The following is a 22,540-nucleotide window of genomic DNA, read 5'->3' on the forward strand; positions in this document are numbered from 1 at the left end:
CCCTCGTCAATGGCGGCTTTTTGAGAGAGGTGGTTGCCAAGTTATGGGAAGTGCCCAAAATATTCGTGAGCCTCTCCTTCAACATATTCCCGAATCTCTCCTTCAACATATATGGGAGTTGGAATATTCGGCTGACCGTATTTGGGGTTGATATGAGTTTTGTTTGGGCAAGACTCAAGGACAGGCTGAGTGGCTTTCAAACTACCAGGATCATCTATAGACCAAGGTCAAATGTACAAAATCTCCTTTGGTCACAGGTTGGTGTTTCACCCACTTGATCATAAAGCTGACATCTCTGAAGAAAAAGGGCAGAAAAATTAACAGGAAAAAAAACAAAAACCTTGTTCCTCTAGACTTGAAATGTGTTTGGTATTAATAAGCTCATGGATGACGGTGAGTAAGGGCGGCATCAAGTGTCGGAGCATGAGCCAGGCCATTAAATCTTGGTGCTTCTCCTAGAAAGTGGATACGTCCACTTAGTCAGTTGGCAGAAATATTGGATTATCTGCAAAAACTATAATTGGCTTGGATCAGGGTAGATGTTTTGCAATGTGCAATGTCATCCTGTGGTTTGGTTTCCGCAGCCAGTACCCACTTTCCTTTACAAAGCAGGGGAGCGAGATCTGTTTTAACAAGCCTCGATTTTAATCTCGGCTTTTGAAACCGAGGGCATGGTTTAAAGGTTAACTCTGGTTTATTCCAGTGATTGTGTCCACGTTTTGATATCCATCTTAAAATGGCCTCTTTGTTTATTTGCAAAAAGTACTTGACTGCAATACTATACAAAACCTTTGGGTTATGTTATAGCTGTAAGCTCTGCTTCATTTCAGTGAGAACAAGCAAATTTGATTGGGTTCCAGGGGTTAGCTTCTGACAGGCTGTACTTTGCGCACTGAACACAGGCACTGTGATGCTTACCGATTGAAGAGCTTTTGAGCTGGCTGAATAAGTTCCATCTCTAAAGTCCTGAGAACAATGCTGGGTAACTTTCTACTTCGTCTCAACTTCAAACGAGCACGTTCCAGCCTATTGGGGCTGTTTGGGGCTGGTTTAGCACGCTGGGCTAAATCGCTGGCTTTGAAAGCAGACAAAGGCTGGCCAGCAGCACGGTTCAATTCCCGTAACAGCCTCCCTGAACAGGCGCCGGAATGTGGCGACTAGGGGCTTTTCACAGGTAACTTCATTTGAAGTCTACTCGTGACAATAAGCGATTTTCATTTCATTTCCATTTCATATTGCCTAAAAATAGACCAGCTTTGCTTTCAGCCTGCTTGTTACATTAAGTCACCCAACCTTAAACACCCCCCACCCCCCGGATTTAAAAGTGACATTTTTAGACATAAAATACTTGATCATACATTTTATTAATATGACTTGGACAAGTCTTTGCACAGAGGATTCAGGAAAGGTGATTTCTTGGCATGATTTGGCACCACAGCCATATTCCCGGAGGTAAATAGGAAGCTGAGGAAGACCAAGGAAGCACTTGGTAGGCAATGTCAAGAAGAAGAAATGGAGGATTGTTTTGAAGAGGCTAAACAAGTTCAGAACTGACTTGGAGTGAATTAATTTGACCACGCTGTTGCCGCTGAGCTAATGGCTGGGAATTTACTCATAGTAGTAAATGTCCAATAAAAAAACTGACATTTGTAAATTGTGCCTTTCGATGTCCCTAAGCACTTCACATTCTGATGGGAGAAGGGTTTCCAGGTGATGACCAAGGCAGTCCATTTTGAGGATTTTCCTCTAAAGAGCTGAAGAGGATGGAAGAGTGGATAATCCAGAGCGTTCCAATTAAGATGACTAAAGATGGAGCAGAGAGAGAGTAAATACAAATGAGGTCAGGGCAATGAGCGAAAGGCACGTCTGGGAATGTAGGCTTGCAACATATTGCAGAGACACGTAGGCACAAACTCAAATGGATGAAGTTCCTCAGGGTAGAGTTCAGGGCTCAACCATCTTCAGCTGCTTCATCAATGACTCTCCCTCCAACATATGGTCAGAAGTGGCGATGCTTGAACACTTTTTAGTAAAAGTTTCAACTCCGATACTGGAACAGCCCTTGTCTGCAGACAACAGGACCTGGGCTGAGAAGTAGCAAGCAGTAATCATACCATAAAAGTCCCAGACAATAACCAACCCTAACAAGAAAGAATTTAAGCAACTCCCCATGATATTCATCAGCCTTACCGCTACTAATTTCACCACTGTCAACATCCTGGGCCGGAGGGGTGGGGGTTACCATTGACCAGAAGTTGAAGTGAATTAGTCCTATAAATAATATGGCTACCAGAGCAGGTCAGATCAGGTTAGGAATTCTGAGATGAGTAACTCACCTCCTGACTCCACAAAGCATGTCCACCATCTACAAGACACAAGTCAAGCATGTATTGGAATATTCCCTGTTTGCCTGGAGGAGTGACACCATCTAATCGAAAGCGGCCCACTTGATCGACACCCCATCCAACATCTTCGGAGTAGCAGGGTGCGCCATCTATAAAATGCACTGCAGCAACTCGCCACCAAAGACACCTTTGACAGCACCTTCCAATTCTGTGACCTCCACCACTGGTAGCTGGGGACAATTGGTTACCTGATGGATCTTGGGGAATATGAGCTCCCTCGATAAAGGGGCGGGGCAATCATTAACCTTTTCTCTTGTATAAATCGAGCCGGCCAGTTAGATATTGGCTGGAGAAAAGACCAGCAGTGAAGTACTGGTGCTGTGTAAATATTAGTTTAACGAAAGTTAAGTTTTGTTTGACTCGCGAACTCGTGTCGAACTCTTCGTGGCCCTCATAAAAATTACCTAGAAGGAGAAGGGCTGCCGCTACCTGGGATCACCACCACCTGGAGGTTGCCCACCAAACCACTCAACATCCTGACTTGGAAATATATCGCCGTTCCTTCACTGTCACTGGGTCAAAATCTTGGAAGTCTCTTCCTAACAGCACAGTGGGTGTACCTACACCTGCTGGACTGCATCGGTTCAAGAGGGGGCTCACCGCTATTTTCTTGAGGGCAATTAGGGGTGGGCAACAAATGCCCAGCCAGCGACACCCACATCCCATGAATTGAATTTTTTTTTACAAATACGCCATCTTGAATTTTCAAGCAGCTGAAAACCTGCTGCCAGAGGTAACAGAAGAAACTCATAAAAACATAGAATTGCTGCCATTCTGAATAAAATGCTTGTTGTTCGAAATAGTCTGAATGATGTTGGTTATAGATTTTCTCACAAGAGCCGTATTCATATCTTAGAAACCAGAGACAAAACCTGGCGTGTTTGGCTGGGGCTTGAATTATTAGATTGGACTTTGTTTTCTTTTATGACTCTAAGAATGCCTCAGGTCCTCTTGGTTTGGCTGCAATCCACATAAATCAAGGCAGGTTTCTCCGTCTTCACTTTGCCTACACACACACGATCTCTGTTAAAGTTGCGACGGTTCAACCAGGTCACTCCTGCTCTTTTCCGTCAGGGTCCGCCCAGACCTGGATTTCCCCCACCCTCGCCTCTGGTTATTTCGCTAGCTGTTGCCATTTTGAGCTATTTGGCTACGATATTTGAGACCATAGTTGGCTTGATGCACTCTTGCCTGCCCCGGAAACGTTTGAGTGACGTTTCAATGTCTGCCCGCGCTGAGTTCCCCTCACTCCCTGCCAACCTGCTCACCCAACTCAACAGCTGCATTCAACCTGGGCACATGTTAATTATGTAATCCGGTCACAATGAATGAATGCTCCAGTGGTAAGTGAGAACGATTGATAGTTCTGAAGTAGTCAACTCCCCTTAATATTCATCAGCATTACCGTCACTGAGTTTGCCACTGTCAACATCCTGGGGGGGTGGTTGGGGTTTGGCCACTGTCAACAGAGCCGGTTTCCACCTGTGTGGGCGTAGAGGAAAAGGGAGTCTGTGCTTGTGATCCTTGAGTTTTAATTTCAGGAAAGTCTGGCTCCAGATTCCTCCTCTACTCAGCAAATGAGTAGCAAGTTATGGCAGGCGTCAGCCAGCAGCTGCATGCATGGTTGGCCGAGTTACCCCGATGACCTTATTGAACAGGCAATTTATTGTTCATTGTGACTCCTGACTGTGAACACCGATTGGCTGTCTTAATATTGACCTCGCCCCTCACTGCCTACACATGCCCCTGGATGTTGTACAGTCACAAAGGTCAGCCGTTGGCTCAGTGGTAACACTCTTGCATGTGAATCAAAACGTTGTGGGTTCAAGTCCCACTCCAGAGACTGCAGCGTAAAGACTGAGGTTGACATCCCAGCTCAATGCTGACAGAGTGTCGCGCTGCCTTTCGGAGGGGACTTTAAACTGACGTCCCGTTGCTCCGCCAGGTGGATGTAAAAGATCCTGTGTCATTATCTGGGCGGCACCTCGCACAGTGGGTAGCACTGTTGCTTCACAGCTCCAGGGTCCCAGGTTCGATTCCCGGCTTGGGTCACTGTCTGTGCGGAGTCTGCAAGTTCTCCCTGTGTCTGAATGGGTTTCCTCTGGGTGCTCCAGTTTCCTCCCACAAGTCCCGCAATAATAATCTTTTTATTGTCACAAGTAGGCTTACATTAACACTGCAATGAAGTTACTGTGAAAAAACCCTCGTCGCCACATTCCGGCACCTGGTTGTGTCGACTGAGGAAGAATTCAGAATGTCCAAGCATGTCTTTTGGGAGGAAACTTGTGGGAGGAAACCGGAGCACCCAGAGGAAACCCACACAGACACGGGGAGAATGTGCAGATTCTGCACAGACAGTGACCCAAGCCGGGAATCGAACATGGGAAGATGTTGGACATTCTGAATTCTCCCTCTGTGTACCCGAACAGGCGCCGGAATGTGGAGACGAGGGGATTTTTACAGTAATTTAATTGCAATGTTAATGTAAGCCTACTTGTGACAATAATAAAGATTATTATTATTATTTGATGCAGACGAGGGGAAGTTCTCCCTTCACGTCTTAGCCAATATTTACCCCTCGAGCATCGCAGATTAGCTGTCTTTTAATCTAGTTGCCGTGGCTGTTTGCAAAATTTCTGCCATCTTTCCTGCCCGATATCAGTGACTACACCTCCGGTTACTTCATTGTCTATGGACTACTTTGAGACATTCTGAGCTTTTGAAACTCCGCACATGAATTAGAGTCTTTTCTTTCCAAATTAATCTCAGTTTAAAATGTAAATTTTCCTAGCGTTTTGTTTTGTTTGTTGACTTGCTGTTGATTCCACCTGCTGTTACTTTATCACCTTACAGTACCTGCTTTTTAAACAGGTTAACCCAGCCGTTCATTTACCGTTCCTGAATGTGCCGTCTGCTAGAAAGGCAAAATGCCAAGTTTTACTTTTAGATCTTCACCTTGTTGTCTTTCTTTCCTTTTCAAATAATTCTACAAGGGATGTGTCTAAAGTGTTTCATGACATGAATTCTTTAACAAACACATGGAGCGATGTGTGTTGATAACTGAATCCAATCCTTATTGTTGAATAAATTGGACATTCTTTTATCTGCTGCTACTTGGGTGAATTCCCTCATCTTTTCCTCTGTTGGTTTGATGAGTCCCTTGGTTCTATCTGAGCAACGATCTCTCAGCCATTGACGTCCTTGTTACATTTCTTGAGTAAATTCTCAGTGTCTCTTTGAAGCGCTTCCATTGGCCTCCTCTTGGTTGGGAGTGTTCCTTGAGCTGGGCAAAGATTTGCTTTGGTAGTCGGGATTCTGATGTCCTAAGCACATGGCCGTCCAGCAGAGTTGGTTTTGGATGATCAAGATCTCGATACTGGTGTTCCTGGATATTTATTGGATCTTCACGTTGATGTCAGCCTTAGAGGGGAGACATCTCCCCAGCTAGTGGAAATGTTCCATGCTTGATGGGGTTTCTCTGAAGGGACCTACTTGGAGGAACCTCCTGATTGAAGGGAAACAATTCATTGAGGACACCGATGGCAAGAGGAGGCCCGGAAAAGGAGCCCGAGAAAGGAATACCAGCAAACTAGAGTCCAAGGACTGATCCCACCTCTTGGAAACTGGCTGGGAGGACAGGCATGCTAACATCAGTGTCCTTGAAGGAGCCAGGAACACCAGTACCAAGGCCATGATCATCCGAAACCAACTCCGCTGGGCCAACCATGTGCTTAGGATGTCAGAGTCCGGACTGCCAAAGCAAATCTTCTTTGCCCAGCTCAAGGAAGGCTCCCGAGCAAGGGAACATAGAACATAGCGCAGTACAGGCCCTTCAGCCCACGATGTTGTGCTGACCATTTATTCTAACCCAAGATCAACCTAACCTACACCCCTTCAACTTACTGCCATCTATGCGTATGCCCAAGAGTTGCTTAAATGTCCCTAATGACTCTGACTCCACCACCTCTGCTGGCAGTGCATTCCATGCACCAACCACACTCTGTGTAATGAACCTACCTCTTGAGATCTCCCCGATACCTTCCTCCAATCACCTTAAAATTATGTCCCCTCGTGACAGCCATTTCCGACCTGGGAAAAAGTCTCTGGCTATCCACTCTATCCATGCCTCTCCTTGTACACCTCTATCAAGTCACCTTTCTTCCTTCTTCGCTCCAGTGAGAAAAGACCTAGCTCCCTCAACCTTTCTTCATAAGACATGCCCTCCAGTCCAGGCAGCATCCTGTTAAATTTCCTCTGCACTCTCTCCAAAGCATCCACATCCTTCCCATAATGAGGCGACCAGAACTGGACACAATATTCCAAGTATGGTCTAACCATGGTTTTATAAAGCTGCAGCAAAACCTTGCGGCTCTTAAATTCAATTCCCCCGTTAATGAAAGCCAACACACCATACACCTTAACAACCCTATTAACCTGGGTGGCAACTTTGAGGGATCTATGTACGTGGATCCCAAGATCTCTCTGTTCCTCCACACTTCCAAGAATCCTGCCTTTAACCCTGTATTCAGCATTCAAATTTGACCTTCCAAAATGAATCACATCACATTTATTTAGGTTGAACTCCATCTGCCACTTCTCAGCCCAGCTCTGCATCCTGTCAATGTCCTGTTGCAACCTGCAACAGCCCTTGACACGATCTACAACTCCACCAATCTTCATGTCATCGGCAAACTTACTAATACACCCTTCCACTTCATCATCCAAGTCATTTACAAAAACAACAAAGAGCAGAGGTCCCAGAACAGATCCCTGCGGGACACCACTGGTCACCGATCTCCAGGCGGAATACTTTCCATCCATACCACTCCCTATCTTCTTTCAGCCAGCCAATTCTGTATCCAGACAGCCAAATTTCCCTGTATCTCATGCCCCCTAACTTTCTGAAGGAGCCTACCATGGGGAACCTTATCAAATGTCTTAGTGAAATGCATATACACCACATCCACTGCCCGACCTTCATCAATGTGTCTTGTCACATCCTCAAAGAATTCAATGAGGCTTGTGAGGCATGACCTGCCCCTCACAAAGCCATGCTGACTATCTTTAATCAAACTATGTTTTTCTAAATAATCATAAATCCTATCTCTCAGAATCCTTTCCAATATTTTGCTCACCACAGACGTAAGACTGACTGGTCTGTAATTCCCAGGGATTTCCCTATTCCCTTTCTTGGACAGGGGAACAACACCAATCATCCGGTACTACTCCAGTGGAGAGTGAGGACGCAAAGATCATCGCTCACTGCCAGTAATCTCCTCCCTCGCTTCCTGTAGTATATCCCGTCAGGCTCAGAGGAGTTATCGATCCTGATGCTTTTCAAAATTTCCAGCACATCCTCCTTCTTAATATCAACCTGTTTGAGTCTATTAACTTGTCTCCTGAGAAACAAGGTCCCTCTCTCTATTGAATACTGAAGCAAAATATTGATTTAGAGCCTCCCCCATCTCTTCAGACTCTAGGCACAAGTTCCCTCCACTATCCCTGATCGGCCCTACTCTCACTCTGATCATCCTCTTATTTCTCACATAAGTGTAGAACACCTTGGGGTTTTCCCTAATCCTACCCATCAGGGCTTTTGCATGCCCCCTTCTAGCTCTCCTAAGTCCATTTTTGTGTTCCTTCCTAGCTACCTTGTAACCCTCTAGAGCCGTGACAGATCCTTGCTTCCTCAACCTTATGTAAGCTTCAACCTTACGTAGGCTCCTTCGACTTACCAATCCTTCCTCGTCTCAGTGGGACAAAACTATCCAGCACTCGCAGCAAGTGCTCCTTAAACAACCCCCACATTATTGTTGTGCATTTCCCCAAGAACAAGTGTTCCCACATTATACTCCTCAGCTCCTGTCGAATAGCAGTATAATTTACTCTCCCCCAATTAAATACCTTCCCATACCATCTGTTCCTATCCCTCTCCATGACTATGGTAAAGGTCAAGGGGTTGTGGTCACTGTCACTGAAATGCTGTCCCACTGAGACATCTGACACCTGGCATGGTTCATTGCCGAGCACCAAGTCCAATATGGCCTCCTCCCTAGTTGGCCGATCTACATATTGAGTCAGGAATCCTTCCTGGACACACCTGACAAAATCTGCTCCATCCAAACCATTTGCACTGACAACAACTCTGTTACTTCTGCTCCTTTTCAAAATCTGCCGCCCAATCTGTTCCTCCATCTCGCTGCGGCTATTTGGGGGTCTGTAGAAAACTCCCAATAAAGTGACTGCTCCTTTCTTGTGTCTGACTTCCTCTCATACTGACTCAGTAGGCAAACCCTCCTTGACTACCTCCTTTTCTGCAGCTGTGATGCACTCCCTAATTAACAGTGCCACTCCCCCTCCTCTTTTACCTCCCTTCCTATTCTTCTGAAAACATCTAAACCCCGGAACATCTAACAACCTTCCAGCCCCTGTGAAATCCATGTCTCCATAATGGGCACAACATCGTAGTTCCAAGTACTGATCCATGCTCTAAGTTCATCTCCCTTATTCCTGACATTCCTTGCATTGAAACAGACACACTTTGACCCATTCCACTGAGTACAACTTTGCCCTATCAACTGTCTATCCTTCCTCACAGACTCACTGCACACTATTTCTGCCTGTTCAACAGCTGCCTTATCCTCTGATCCATAACTCTGGTTCCCATCCCACTGCCAAACTAGTTTGAACCCTCCGGAAGAACTCTAGCAAACCTCCCACCCAGGATATTGGTGCCCCTCCAGTTTCGGTACAATCCATCCTTCATGTACAGGTCCCACCTTCCCCTGAAGGTATCCCAATGACCCACATATCTGAAGCCTTCCCTCCTGCACCAGCCCTGTAACCACGTGTTCAGCTGCACTCGCTCTCTGTTCCTTGCTTCACTTGCACGTGGCACCGGTAGCAATATGGAGATTGCCACTCTGCTCATTCTGCTCTTTAGCTTCCAACCTAACTCCCTAATATCATTTTTTGATCCTCATCCCTTTTCTTAGCTATGTCGTTGTTGCCTATGTACACCACGACTTCTGGTTGCTCCCCGTCCCCCTTAAGAATCCTGTAGACACGACCCGAGACATCCCTGACCCTGGCACCTGAAGAGCAAAATACCTTCCGGGAATCTCGATCACGACTACAGAATCTCCTATCCGTTCCCCTAATCATTGAGTCTCCTATCACAATTGCTTTTCTATTCTCCCCTTTCCCTTCTGAGCCACAGAGCCAGGCTCAGTGCCAGAGATCTGGCCGCTAACGGTACCAAAACGGTACCAAAACGGTATACTCGTTTTGAAGTGGAACGGCCACGGGGGATCCCTGCACTGTCTGCCCGTTCGTTTTCCTTCTTCTGACTGTAATCCAGCTATTCTTGTCCTGCACCTTGGGAGTGGCTACCTCCCCATAACTCCTCTCTTATCACCCCCTCTTCCGGATGATCCGAAGTTCATCCAGCTCCAGCTCCTGTTCCCTAACGCGGTCTCTAAGGAGCTGGAGTTGGGTGCACTTCCAGCAGGTGGCGTCAGTGGGGACACCAGTGGTGCCCCTCACCACCCACAACCTGCAAGAGGAGCATGCAGCTGCCCTAACCTCCATCCCCTTTGATCTGAATTCCCAAAGAGTGAACCCTCTAAAATTGGTCATTCTGCTAAATGATACAAAAAAAGCTTGCTGCCCACCTCCAAAAAACAACAATTCTTATCTTACAGAATGTAGCTGCCCTGTGAACCAACTGGAACTCTGCTCCCAGTCAACTGCACTCTCCGTAAACTCCCAGCTCCCTTCACTCTCTTTGAGGAAATGTAGGAAATGAAATGAAAGGAGCACCTTACTCCCTCCTCGCCTAGCTCCCTCAGTCACCAAACTCTCAATTATAGCACTCAAATGCACCCAAATTCAGCACACAGTGCAAAAACATCAGCACTGTAAGATGGCTCACAGTCTCACTCTAGCCTCTGAAAACTGGCTCAATCCAATTAACTAATGAACAAGTAGAGCCTGAGTGAATTAAGTTTAAAGCTGGTTTAAAACGCAACATTCTTCTAATCCAAACAGCAACTTTTAAGTTAATTTACTAAATAAAAGAAAGACTAAACTTTAGATAAAAATGAACCCTTAAAATCTCTGTCACCAAACTCTCACTATAGCCCTCAAACACACCCAAATTCAGCAATCTAGTGCAAGCAAAGTCAGCAACAAAGAAGGACAAAGGAAGCGCTTCAAAAACCCCCTGAAGGCTTACCTCAGGAAATGTAACATAGATATTAATGCCTGGGAGACCCTGGCTCAGAAGAGTTCTACTTGGAGGAACCTCCTGATTGAAGGGACACAAATCTTTGAAGACACCCGATAGCAAGAGGTGGCCCGGGAAATAATAATAATAATCTTTATTGTCACAAGTGGGCTTACGTTAATACTGCAATGAAGTTACTGTGAAAAGCCCCTAGTTGCCACATTCCGGTGCCTGTTCGGGTACACAGAGGGAGAATTCAGAATGTCCAAATTACCTAACAGCACATCTTTCGGGACTTCTGAGAGGAAACCGGAGCACCCGGAGGAAACCCACACAGACACAGGGAGAACGTGCAGACTCCGCACAGACAGCGGGGAATCGAACCTGCCACCCTGGAATAATGAAACAACACTGCTAACCACTGTGTTACCATGCTGTCAACATAGTTGACTGGAATAATAATAATAATAATAATAATCGCTTATTGTCACAAGTAGGCTTCAATGAAGTAACTGTGAAAAGTCCCTAATCGCCACATTCCGGTGCCTAGTTAGGGAGACAGGTACGGGAATAGAACCCGCGCTGCTGGCATTGTTCTGCATTACAAGCCAGCTGTTTAGCCTACTGTGCTAAACCAGCCCCTAATCAGAGAATCTCTACAGTGCAGAAGGCCAATCGGTCCTTCGAGTCTGCAACGACCCCTGGAAAGAGTACCCCATCCTGGCCCACAAGGAATACCAATGACCTCGCGTTCAATGACCGATCCCACCTCCCGGATACCTCCCAAGTGTGTGTTGAAAGATACGGCTCTAGGATCGGGCTCACCAGCCACGCTAGGACCAACAGAACCCCTGACCAATAACACTGGGTTTCTTAGGTGGACAATCAATCAACAAAATGTGCTGGATTCTCTGATTTGGAGAATATGTCCTGACACCGGCGTGTCACCAGTGGCCTTTTACAACTGAAAAATCGGCACAAAACGGCCACCGATCCTCTGTCCGGTGGAGGGATAGTAGGCATGTAGCATAGAGCCCCCGGCTCTAGCTGCCAATACAGCCAGAGAATTGCCGGGTCTGTGACCGCGCATGCGCACGGCAGCGGCCGGGCTGTTCAACACGGCGCCGGCCGCTTGCGGACCCAGCCTGCCAAATAGTGTCCTTCTTTGCCAGGCTCACCATCCCCGGACCATCCCCCACCAGTGCCCCCAGCTCCTGTCAAAGCCCCCCTGCCCGCAGATTGGTTCTCCCGCGAATGTGGCGGCGCTGGACTCAGTCGTCAGCCGCCACGCGAATTCCCGACAAAAAATAGCATGAGATACACACGCCGTCGGGAACCCGGCCGGTCGGCAGTGGAGCATCCGGGGATGGCCTCGGGTAACGTCCTGAGGCCGTCCATACGGTGTGCGACATGCTCCTAGAGTACGCCATTTTGGAGGGGGCAGTGTAGCGCAAAAGCGGCACCGCCCCCAATTTCCATCATGGATTCTCCAGCCGATCGCGGAACGTGATTCTGGCGTTAGAGACCAGAGAATCACTGTCCATAGTCTTTTATCAAAAATACTCAAGTTCTGTATTGCCAAACGACTGTTGTTTTAAGTAAGAAAATGGTTTGCTAGTTGTTTGAACCCATAACCAGCAGCACAAAAGGAGGCCCTTCAGCTCCATGTGTCTGTGCTAGCTCTCACTCCGCAAGAGCAACTTCTCCCACCCTAGCCCTCGAAATTATCTACTTGATTTTTGACTTCTTTCTCCTTTCCCCTCCAATAATTTTAGCCAAATCTGTAAGATGAAGTCTCTCCTGCCTGGGGAAGCTCTCACTTTTCTATTCAGATACAGTCTACCCTATGTTTCAGATTTAACGCATTTCAGAAGCTATTTCATCCATTTAGTCCTCACCTTAAATCTGTTTGTCTTTTTGATCTCTCTAGAAACTAGCTTGGCCAGATCACAAACGTGAGTGCAAATGTTTGAGAAGCATCTATCCTAATGTCCCAACTGATATGACCAGGCTCGTGGCAAGGATAATCTTCAAATTGGTAAGTTGGTATATGCAACAAGAAAGATTGGCTTAATTTGCTATTTTAATGGAGCTTTGTAAAGGAATTCAAACATTTCTCCAAAGCAGGGGAATTCATCTAACGTGCACAGTGAGCCATTTGCAGGTCACCTCCAATTAACCTTCGACCTTTGGCTGCCACTGCCAGCATGGCCTTCTTGGGCCTTCATTTGGAGGCCTCCATTGGTTATGACATAATGATGAGCCAGCTATGATTTAGCGTTATTCCCCTCACTTTTCTTTGCACGCACGGAAGGAGGGCTCCAGCGAAACACATTTTTTCCACCTTTTCTATAAAAGTCAGAAGTATTGCTTCTGTAATTGTACTTCTCTTCATTTTACTTCTCTGGTGTCCCCTTGGCAACCGTCCACAGAGACTTGATTGAAACCAGGAGAGAATATAAAATCATGGCAATGCCAATATGACATTCAGGCACGGAGTAATGATGGAATGCCTCCTGTGTTATTAATTTCAATAATAACATGCCTGTAAATAATAGGGTGAGTAAATTGAAGGAAATTATGCTTAAGACTATGAAATGTTTTGATGAAATCACACTTGTGTATTGTGTGCAATCCTGGTTAAAGACTCCAGGGAAAATGTTCAAGGCCTGAATACAACCTGGTGGAGAGCCATGAGACCTTTGGGGCGAGGAGGATGGCCCGGATCTTCCCTTCTCCAGGTTGTCGGAGACCCGATGTACTCCCCAGGATGCGGAGGTCTCGATGCGCTGACTCCGTGAGGACTGCCCCGGAAGTTTGAATTTCCAATAGGCGATTCCCTAACTCCCCAGACCTTCTGTAAAAGTCTCAGACTCTGAGTTAGAGTCAGAGAGTTTGGACAGTTCCAATTTACTTACCTGGATAGTTATCCACAAAATATTAGGCAGAAAAATCTTAGTGTAACCCCTCGATAAAGTATACAAGTGACACCCCCAACTCTGGTGTGAAGTTTGTGCCAATGTATCGAAGAGTTACATGCTTCGTATCTCAGTTGGTAACATTCTCATCTCTGAGTCACCAACGTCTCGATTGAATTCTCACCCTCAGACTTGTGCAGGTAAAATCTCAGCTGACACATCAGCCCTGAGGGTGTGCTGTGTTGTCAGAGGTGCTGTCTTTTGGATGTGACATCAAGCTGAGACCCTATATGTCTACTTGGATGGATGTAAAAGAATTTGGGGCACTATTTTGAAGAAGAGCAGGGGTGCTGGTCAGTATTTATCCCTCAATCAACATCACAAAAACAGATTATTTGGTTGTTATCAGATTGCCGTTTGTGGGATCTTGCTGTGCTGCTGCACTGTCTGCCGCTTTTCCTACGTTACAACGGTAACTATGCTTCTGGAAGTGCTTCATTGTCTATAAAGTGCTCTTAGCTGTCTGGTTGCTATATAAATGGGCGGCACAGTAGCACTGAGGGTAGCACTGTTGCTTCACAGCTCCAGGGTCCCAGGTGTGATTCCCGGCTTGGGTCACTGTCTGTGCGGAGTCTGCACGTTCTCCCCGTGTCTGCATAGGTTTCCTCCGGGTGCTCTGGTGCAGGTTAGGTGGATTGGCCACGCTAAATTGCCCTTGGTGTCCAAAAAATGTTAGGTGGGGTTACTGGGTTACGGGGATAGGGTGGAGGTCTGTGCTTGGATAGGGCTCTCTTTCCAAGGGCCTGTGCAGACTCGATGGACCGAATGGCCTCCTTCTGCACTATAAATTCTATCGTAAATGCAAGTCTTTCTTTACTTTCTCACTCTGGTACACCCGCAAATACTCACCCACAGTCACAGTTCTACCCGAATGCACTTGATCACTTTTTCTTACACACACAGCATCCAAACCTGCAGAGAAACCCTTCACCATGCACCTGGTGATCTCCAAATCATTGAAGCACTGGCCCCAATACATGCCAGTTGAAACACTGGCACTATGGCCCCATCACTGCTGGTTTCCTATGGGTAGCTGTTCATGTGAGTGTTGAGGCGACTGCCGATTGTTGCCGCCTTTTAATATTAATGATGGGCTGTAACAGCGGAAACAGGAATTTGGAGCAAGTGCACAAACCATTGACACAATAGGATGTCATGGGCCAGAGTTTAGAAAACTCTAAAGTATATCGTGGAGTTCACCTGACCTACAGCTGTTTATTAATTTTGGTTACGAGGAGTTTTTCAGATGTTATTCAACAGACCGTAAACACTTTTAAACAAAACAAAGTTTATTCTACGAATTCAGTTAACATTTTATAAACACACACAGTAAGCATTTTTATCAACTACAAACATAAATCCTCCACACAGCTACTGTTATCTGTCTATATATATTATATGCAACCCTTAATAACTTCCCTTTTAGCTGTTTCAATTTGATAACAACATCCACTAAATCAGGAAAACCCATTTAACATAAAAGTAGGTTTGAATTCTTTCCAGAAAACAGTTGTCACTTTTAAATTGTCAAGTGATCTGGACACCTGTTAACATACAGAGAAAGAGAGACAAAATAAACCTTCTTTGTCTGAATCCAGCTTCCAACAGTCTAAACCGAAAGTAAAACTCAGAGCCACAGCCAGCTCCCAGCTCAAAACGAAAGTAAAACCCAGAGCCACAGCCCAGCTCCGCCCCACACAATGACATCACTGAAGCCATGTGATAAGACAAAACATTTCTTAAAGGGACACTCGCATGACAATCATCAGGCAGCAATTTTGAATCTTGAAGGAACAAATTCTGCTGCTCGCTCTCCTCTGCAGCAATTACTGATGGCATCCATCACATACCCCTCAACAACGTTTGGTACTTACAGTAATTAGAAGAGGCCAGTTGTGCGTAGGTTCTCTTGATTCTTCAATACAATCAATGCACGTTTGAGAATACAAAATAATACTGAAGATATCATGAATGTTCTTTTGTAGGCTGTTAATTGTATCTGTGTAGCAGTTCATTGATCAAAATGATCTAATATAATAACAACCTCTGCAAATACAAATGTGTTTTTATTTCAAATCTGTGCAGCAAGCCAAATCCAGCAGAAAAGATAATTAGTGCCAGAGGAAGGTTAATGTTCTTCAAGGACAATCCAACCTTAATTATAATGTTGATGAGCTAGAAGCTTGCCAACTATTTAAACCGCCCCTCGGCAACATGGGAAACATAGCAGGACTCCTTGGGGAGTGCCTTCTGAGGTGACAAACCCAACCTGGGAAAGAGCAAAATCTTCCCGATGAATCCCCAAGAGGGAGGAGTGGAGTTGGAAGAACTACCGTATTAAAGTGACCCAAATGAAGGTACATGGGGATCCAAGTGGCCCACACCTGGATGAGGCTCCACGAATGGAATCTCTCCAGCCTGGTGGAGGAGGTGAAGAGGAACCTGCAAAGATGGGACTCACTCCCTCTTTCTCTAGCAAAATGAACATACCATTTCAAACATCAGTCAAGTGAATCTTCTCTGAACTGTTTCAACCACATTTATGTCCTTTCTCCAATAAGGAGCACAAAGCTGTACACAACACTCCAGATCCCTTCTTTATATTCCATTCCCCTTGCAATAAACACCAACATTCCATTTACCTGCCTAATCACTTCATGTACCTGCAGATTAACATTTTGTGATTAATGTGCCAGGGCGCCCTGATCCCTCTGTACCTGAGTGTTCTGCAATCTCCCACTATTTAAATAATGTGATGCTTTTCTATCCTTTCTGCCAAAGTGGACGAGTTCACATTTTCCTATGCGACTGAAGCATTTGTTTACTCGGATCAGGATATTTAGTATTTTGTGATAATCTGGGTAAAATGGGTCTGTCTTCTGTCCATCCCACACTGAAACTTTGTCGGTTTGGCCCATTGATAATGATGCTTGTTTCTGAGTCAGAGTTTGGTGGATTCGAGCCCCACCCCAGGCTGACGCCCGAGCGCAGCACTGAGGAAGTGCAGCACTTTTGCAGATTCCCTCGTCCAGTAAATTGAGGCTGTGCCCATCTGTTCAGGTGGCTGCAAATGGTCCGTCAGTGACATTCGACAAGGATCGTAGAATTCTTGGAATGGCCGCACAGATCAAACCACGGAACACTTGACATCTCAGTGATGATTCACAAATACAATAGGGGCTTCATTACAGTGATACACCCAGTAACTCCCCAGTGAATGTGTCACATAGATTGTTCTGGAAGAGACTGCAATTCAACAGTTTAACTATGGCACTGTGGTATTGTGTAAAACATTTCAGAATGAATCCAAGATTATTTTGCATGTCATCGCTGAAGCTTGCTGGCTTTAAAAAATATTCCTTCATGGGATCTGCGTGTTGCTGGCAAGGCCAGCATTTATTGCCCATCCCTAATTGCCCATGAGGTGGTTGAGAGCCGTCTTCTTGAGCCGCTGCAGTCCCCGAGGTGTAGCTACACCCTACATTGCTTTTCTTTTTCTAGAAGTTTTATCTCCCTCCAGATATATTAAGCCAAATTTTGGAAAACGCAGCCAGTGGAAAAAGTAACACTTTTGGGGAGTGTGTTGTTTGGTCCAGCACATCGGTAGTTAACATGCCACGGGAAAAAAAATAATATTTGCATTTATATAGCACCTTTCACAACTACAGGATGACCCAAAGCACTTTTTTTGCGATTTTAAAAAGAGGCGACTAATTTGTGCACAGCGATCTCTCACAAATTGCAGTGTGATAAATCATTGAAAGATTAGCCCAGAAGGAGGCCATTAGATGATACAATCCCAGTTGATGTTGTAACTGGATGGGACGATCCCAGACTGGAATCCTGGCTCAGAAGACTTTTAACTTTTTTCTGAGAAAACCTGGAGGAACCGCGCCACAGGACCACTTATTAGTTTTAAAAACAAGAAAAAACATTTATTCAACATGAGAAAATTGGATTATAATACAATACTCCTTCATTCCCCTTTAATTTAACAATTACACACACATTTTAGGATTAACACAGGTTACCATAGAGTCATAGATGGTTACAACATAGAAACAGGCCCTTCGGCCCAGCTTGTACATGTCGCCCAGTTTCTATCACTAAGCTAGTTCCACTTGCCCGCATTCGGCCCATATACCTGGAAACCCATGTCCATGTAACTGTCTAACTGCTTTTTAAAAGACAAAATCGTACCCACCTTGACCACTGCCTCTGGCAGCCTGTACTAGATGCTCACCACCCTCTGTGTGAAAAGAGTTCCCCTCTGGTCTCTTTGGTATCTCTCCCCTCTCACCTTAAACCTATGCCCTCTAGTTCTAGACTCCTCTACCTTTGGGAAAAGCTGTTGATTATCTACCTTATCTATGTTCCTCATTATTTTATAGACCTCTGTACGCTTCAGGGGAAAAAGTCCCAGCCTATCCAGCATCTCCTTATAACATAGACCATCAAGTCCTGGTAGCATCCTCATAAACCTCTTCTGCACTCTTTCTAGTTTAACAATATCCTTCCTAGAATAGGGTGACCAGAACCAAACACAGTATTTCATATGTGGTCTTACCAAATCCTTGTACAACTTCAACAATACGTCCCAATTCCTGTATTCAATTTCCGACCAATACAACCTAGCATGCTGAATGCCTTCTTCACCACCCTGTCCGCCTGCGACTCCACCTTCAAGGAGCTATGAACCTGTACCCCGAGATCTCTTTGTTCTGTAACTCTCCCCAAATCCCTACCATTAACTGAGTAGGTCCTACCCTGATTTGATCTACCAAAATGCATCACCTCACATTTATCCAAATTAAATTCCATTTGCCATTCATCAGCCCACTGGCCCAATTGGTCAAGATCCTGCTGCAATCTTATACAACCTTCTTCACTGGTATAAATGCTTCACAGCTCCAAGGTCCCAGGTTCGATTCCCGGCTGGGTCACTGTCTGTGCGGAGTCTGCACGTCCTCCCCGTGTGTGCGTGGGTTTCCTCCGGGTGCTCCGGTTTCCTCCCACAGTCCAAAGATGTGCGGGTTAGGTGGATTGGCCAGGCTAAATTGCCCTTAGTGTCCTAAAAAAAAAATAAGGTTAATGGGGGTTGTTGGGTTATTGGTATAGGGTGGATACGTGGGCTTGAGTAGGGTGATCAGTGCTCGGCACAACATCGAGGGCCGAAGGGCCTGTTCTGTGCTGTACTGTTCTAATAATCTTGGTGTCAGCTGCAAACTTACTAACCGTGCCTCCTACATTCTCATCCAAATCATGAACATATATAACAAATGACAGTGGACCCAGTACCGACCCCTGAGGCACACCATTGGTCACAGGCCTCCAGTTTGAAAAACCACCCTTTGGCTTCGGTCGCCAAGCCAATTTTGTATCCAGTTGGCTACTTCACCCTGGATTCCATGAGATTTAATCTTTTGCAACAACCTACCATGCGGTACCTTGTCAAAGGCTTGCTAAAGTCCATGTAGACAATGTTGACTGCACTGCCCTCGTCTACCTTCTTGGTTACCCCTTCAAAAAACTCAGTCAAATTCGTGAAACATGTCTTTCCCCTTACAAAGCCATGCTGACTTTCCCTAATTAGCCCTTGCCTGTCTAAATGCCTGTGGATAATGTCCCTCAGAATACCTTCTAACAATTTACCCACTACAGAAGTAAGGCTAACCGGTCTGTAGTTCCCTGGCTTATCCCTACAGCCTTAAAAAAGGCACAACAGTTACTCCCTTCCAATCTTCAGGCACTTCTCCTGTGGCTGTCGATGATTCAAATACCTCAGCTAGGGGGCCAGCAAATTCCTCCCTAGCTTCCCACAACATCCTGGAATACATTCCATCAGGTCCTGGGGATTTATCTATCTTGATGCGCTTTAATATTTCCAGCACTTCCTTCTCTGTAACATGTTCACTCCTCAAGACGCCACTTTTTATTTCCCCAATTTCCCTCCACATTCGTGCCTTTCCCAACAGTAAATACTGACAAGAAATATTCATTTAGGACCTCTCCCATCCCTTGTGGAGCTGCACATAATAATAATAATAATTGCTTCTTGTCACAAGTAGGCTTCAATGAAGTTACTGTGAAAAGCCCCTAGATGACCTTGTATATCCTTAAGAGGCCCTACCCTCTTCCTATCCCGAGTCACCCTTTTACCCTTTGTAAATCTGTAAAAGCTCTTTGGATTTTACTTTGCCTTATCTGCCAAGACAATCTCATGTCGCTTTTTTGCCCTCTTGATTTCTCTTGTAACTCTACTCCGACAAGCCCTATACTCTTCAAGGAATCCACTTGATCCCAGCTGCCTATGCATGCCATATGCCTCCTGCTACGTTTTGGTCATGGCCTCGATATCCTGAGTCATCCAGGGGTTCCCTCCATCTCCCAGCCTGACCCTCCACTCTGAGAGGAATGTGCTCACCCTGAACCCTAGTTAACACCAACTCCCACTTACCAGCTGTTGCCCTGCCTGTAAACAGGCTCCCCCAATCAACCTTTGAAAGTTCCTGCCTAATATCTTTGAAATTGGCCTTGCCCCAATTTAGTATTTTAACTTTTGGGCCAGAACTATCATTCTCCATAGCTATCTTAAAACTAATGGAATTATGGTCACTGGTCCCAAAGCGACCCCTCACTAACACCTCCGTCACCTGTCCTTCCTTATTTCCCAACAGGAGGTCAAGTTTTGCCCCCTCTCTAGTCGGGCTATCCACATATTGAACAAAGAGTTCTTCCTGAATACACTCAACATATTTCTCTCCATCCAAACCCCTAGTGCTATGGCTGTTCCAGTTAATGTTGGGAAAGTTAAAATCCCCGACTATTGCCACCCTATTTTAACGGCAGCTATCTGTAATCTCCTTACACTTTTGCTTCTCGATTTCCTGCTGACCAATTGGGGGCCTATAGTGCAGCCCTATCAATGTGATCTCACACTTCTTATTTTTCAGTACATCTTACTCTCCAATGCCCACATTAACACACAAAGTCACTTTTAAGCACACAAGATGACTGTGGTAAGATGCACTCCTTTCTGAACCACAGTGAATGTCTGTGGATTTCTCCTCAAAACACCCCTCCCAGATGATTCTTATACCGTGAACCACCTTGTCTCACTGAACTCCAGCTTCCGCAAGAGTGATTTCAATTCCACTTTCAAAAGTCACACTTTCAAATCTTCTTTTACATTATGTTTTCCCTCCGCTGCTTCTATCAAGATTTCACTTTCAGGTTTTATACCTCTCCTACAACTTTCCTATGTCTTAAAGGCTTTTATACAAACTCTTGAGGTCCATCCACTGATTTCCACAATTATTTCAAATAATGTCCCCCATCTGTAGTAATTTCTCACAAACTTAGCCCTACAGTAGATATATTTCTGGCCTCTCATGATCCAATGTATTTTCAACACTCTGACTTTAATGAACATCAATCTATTCTGGTTCCCAGTTTTCTCTGATCCATTAACTCCAGGCTTCTTGGAAACTTCTCTTCATTTCTCCAGTTTCCTCAACTAGTTGGACTTTAGGTTTCCGCCATCTGCTTTCTTAACCGTTGCTCCATAGGGGCTTTTCACAGTAACTTCATTGAAGCCTACTTGTGACAATAAGCGATTATTATAGTATGGCTTTTCTTCTAGCAAGGCTGAGGTAGATGTTCTTTCTTTAGCCTCCTAAAACCAACTGCTTCCAGCAGAGCTGCCAGAGCTGCGTTCCCCCTCACTACCTATCTCCAACCACAATTAAATTAGGTAAGCTAAAACTTGAAACAAATGCTGGCAACACCCACATCCTATGAAAGAATTTTTTAAAATCCATTGACTAAAAAGCAGATGGAATGCTCCTGCATGTCTTAAAAATAGTGGAATGGAATATTTTATGTCCACCCTGAGGGGGCACCTGTTTAACATATCAATCCAAAGTTGCAGGGAGAATGAGCAAGGGTATAGTGTCCCTCCCCATGTTTGAGGTGCTTACTGATGACCACTGGCCCCAACATGAGCATGGAGGGCCGAATGGCTTCCTTCAGCCCTATTTTCTAAAGGCGTCCCAGGAGGTGCCTGTACATCTGCCGTACAGAATGCAGATGGCAAGTCTTCAGAAGAAAGGGGAGAACAGGGCCGACGAGTATGAGATGTGGCGGGTGGAGGATTTTCTAAAATTAGGATGTTATAATTATCTATGTTTCTTCTGCAGATCACGGCATCACCCTGCTCATCAGAAGAGTTGTACTCTGTGTCCGACCTTCAGTCCAGTAAGTACTTCTGTCCTTTCAAAGAAGCTGCATTTGCTGTGTCCGATTGGCTGCAGGTTACCATGTCGACAGGGGACGAGAGACAGGGTGGGACTCCTGTTGGATTTTCACTAATAAGATTTGATTTTGGTAGTATTGGGTTAGGGATGGGGCTGCAGAGAACTACTGAGCCCTCGGTTCCTTTTTCTTCTGTCCTCGATCAGTATTGTTTTTGAAAAGAAAGACATGTGTGTTTCTTAACCCCTGATTATACGGTCAGCTTGAATAACCAGCAGCAAACATTTGTGGGTTTAAATAAAGCGGATTATTTATGTGCTTTCACCCTGGTAATCCAATGCCACATCACTCACTCCCCAACTCCTTTTCACAGACAGCACCAAAGTACAGTTATAGAGAATAATGCACTTTTACAAGTTAGAAACGAAAGAATAGTTTGGAATTCACATGATTGGCTCATCTTGGAAAACGCACGTTGCCGATCTGATAAAGAAGATGTTTTCGCTCCTGAAGTGTAGTCCAGATAGGGCAGCACGGTGGCGCAGTGGGTTAGCCCTGCTGCCTCACGGCGCCGAGGTCCCAGGTTCGATCCCGGCTCTGGGTCACTGTCCGTGTGGAGTTTGCACATTCTCCCCGTGTTTGCGTGGGTTTCGCCCCTACAACCCAAAGATGTGCAG

General features: G+C 45.5%; 1 protein-coding gene across 3 annotated transcripts in view; it reads left to right on the forward strand.

The window, feature by feature from the left end:
• The window catches only part of smyd3 (SET and MYND domain containing 3), an 894,585-nt gene that overhangs the window by 246,137 nt on the left and 625,908 nt on the right, over positions 1–22,540 (forward strand). For all 3 annotated transcript variants that reach the window (XM_038815506.1, XM_038815488.1, XM_038815496.1), the window contains exons 3-4: positions 12,563–12,670; positions 21,809–21,866. In XM_038815506.1, coding sequence (XP_038671434.1) covers positions 12,563–12,670; positions 21,809–21,866 — 166 coding nt within the window. The remainder of the gene's footprint in view (positions 1–12,562; positions 12,671–21,808; positions 21,867–22,540) is intronic.

The sequence above is a fragment of the Scyliorhinus canicula genome, chromosome 1 (genome assembly GCF_902713615.1).
Source record: "Scyliorhinus canicula chromosome 1, sScyCan1.1, whole genome shotgun sequence".
NCBI classification, from domain to species: domain Eukaryota; kingdom Metazoa; phylum Chordata; class Chondrichthyes; order Carcharhiniformes; family Scyliorhinidae; genus Scyliorhinus; species Scyliorhinus canicula.